General features: G+C 40.9%; 1 protein-coding gene across 1 annotated transcript in view; it reads right to left on the bottom strand.

The window, feature by feature from the left end:
- etv4 (ETS variant transcription factor 4) overlaps positions 1 to 2190 on the bottom strand; it is a gene marked incomplete in the record, with an annotated part of 48870 nt that overhangs the window by 9082 nt on the left and 37598 nt on the right. Inside the window, 1 exon segment of the mRNA XM_014032819.1 lies at positions 562 to 630. Within this exon segment, the coding sequence (XP_013888273.1) occupies positions 562 to 630 (69 nt within the window).

Raw genomic sequence — 2190 nt, 5'->3', positions numbered from 1 at the left:
CGGCTCTAGTGAACGGGATGCTAATGTCTCGGCTCTAGTGAACGGGATGCTAATGTCTCGGCTCTAGTGAACGGGATGCTAATGTCTCGGCTCTAGTGAACGGGATGCTAATGTCTCGGCTCTAGTGAACGGGATGCTAATGTCTCGGCTCTAGTGAACGGGATGCTAATGTCTCGGCTCTAGTGAACGGGATGCTAATGTCTCGGCTCTAGTGAACGGGATGCTAATGTCTCGGCTCTAGTGAACAGGATGCTAATGTCTCGGCTCTAGTAAACGGGATGTTAATGTCTCGGCTCTAGTGAACGGGATGCTAATGTCTCGGCTCTAGTAAACGGGATGTTAATGTCTCGGCTCTAGTGAACGGGATGCTAATGTCTCGGCTCTAGTGAACGGGATGCTAATGTCTCGGCTCTAGTAAACGCGATGCTAATGCCTCGGTTCTGACTATTTTTCCTTTTTATTACTTCTGGGCATTGTCTTACACACTGTCATTAGAAAACCACTGTTTTAGGGGTCTAAATAAAAAGATTACGGCAGTAAGTCAAACACAAAAAATGTTACCTTCATTGCTGTGTTGGGGGTTTGGGTAGCCCTCGTTGTGGTGRTACATGGAGGGACAACCAGGCACATCTGGTAACAAAAATAAAAGCAACAAACTTGTAATATTTAATTTATAGCATGTTACAAAAAAGATCTTTAGACTCCTCGTAATGTCTGTGTTCTCCGGAGCAATGTGTATTTGAAAAAGAAAAGCTGCATTGAATGGATTTACAGTATGATCACCTTCAGCGCTGCAAGGACAAACGCAACATTTATGGTATCACTTCTGCCCCTGCAGGTATTTTTAGGTCACGAGGAGACAACAGTACACAGCGCCTCATCTGGGTTCATCATGACGACTCAAAACACACTTCATGTTGCTCTTAAACAACCATTCAAGCAAACGTCTCCGCAAACACTTTAAACGTTATTTAAATACATAATGAGTCTGCAAAGACTATTATGCTTCATTTCCTCTGGCTGAGCTGCTCACCTTTGTTTGTGTTCTGTTCTTTTTCTTTACCTGTCTGTTCGCACAAAAACAGGTGAGTCACCGGCTATTCTCTCTCTGCTCTTTTATTTTTTTTGGCCATTTGTCAACAGCATGAGTGAGAAAAAAAGAAGCGAGTGGATAAGAAGCGAAACGCGCAGCTCTTGATGTGACTCACTCCTGAGGAATGCAGGCGAAGCACTGTGGTTGTGATAAGACGCCACGAGGGAAAATCTAAGCCTCCGATGCAGGGCAGCAGCACTCCATCACACTGTAAATAATATGTCTGCCAGCCGTGGCGGCGTCCCACCTGGGAGCGACGGGTAGATTGGGTGTGAGAGCGTCGGGGTGAATTGTTTACTCCGTGACGCGAACATTTTGTGTCTTTTATGCGACACAACAGCAGCTCTTCAGAGTTGGAACACCAGTTTGTTTGTTAAAACTATACGACTTCTACACTCGTTTTAAAATGGACAAAAAACTTCTGGAATCTGACTTTATTTGGTTTAAAATGCCTGTTTAATCTGATTCATCATTAATATGAGGCGCCAAGTGTAAAATGAAATGTTAAAAAAATTTCACTAAAATATTTTTCATTAGTTAGCTCAAATTTTTAGTGTTAAAGATTTTCCACTAACATTTTACTGTTGATTAGCTCACTGTTCTTAAATTTAGCTATTTGCTTTTAGTAAATGTTAAATTTAAATCTTAAAAAATATATTTAAATATTAAATCCTAAATGTAAAAGTTAAACCTTAAAAGCTAGCGCTAGCAGCGGCCACTATTGCCGTTTGTCGCAGAATGATGACATCATCCTGGTTATCTGAYGCCATTTTCTGCTAAAGTTTCTAACGCTGCTAAAAATATTTAAAATCTAAACTCAAAAAAACAATAAGGGTGGTCCCTGTGGTCCAGCAGGTTGAAGTGCAGCTCGCACACTGACTGCATCTGCAAGTTTGATGTCTTGTAGGGAAGCTTTAGCTGCATTGGAGCACTAGCGGTTGCTATTGTCTCAGAATGATGACATCATAACATGAGCAGTGGACCAACAAACAAAGGCTGCGTTCCATTTTAAAATACCTAAATTTGAACTTCAACATTTAAGGTTTGACTTTTACATTTAGATTTAAACATTAAGATTTAGGATTTAATATTTAAAT

This window comes from Austrofundulus limnaeus, unplaced genomic scaffold (genome assembly GCF_001266775.1).
Source record: "Austrofundulus limnaeus strain Quisiro unplaced genomic scaffold, Austrofundulus_limnaeus-1.0 Scaffold7, whole genome shotgun sequence".
Lineage (NCBI taxonomy): Eukaryota > Metazoa > Chordata > Actinopteri > Cyprinodontiformes > Rivulidae > Austrofundulus > Austrofundulus limnaeus.
This window is presented reverse-complemented; position numbering and strand designations above follow the sequence as displayed.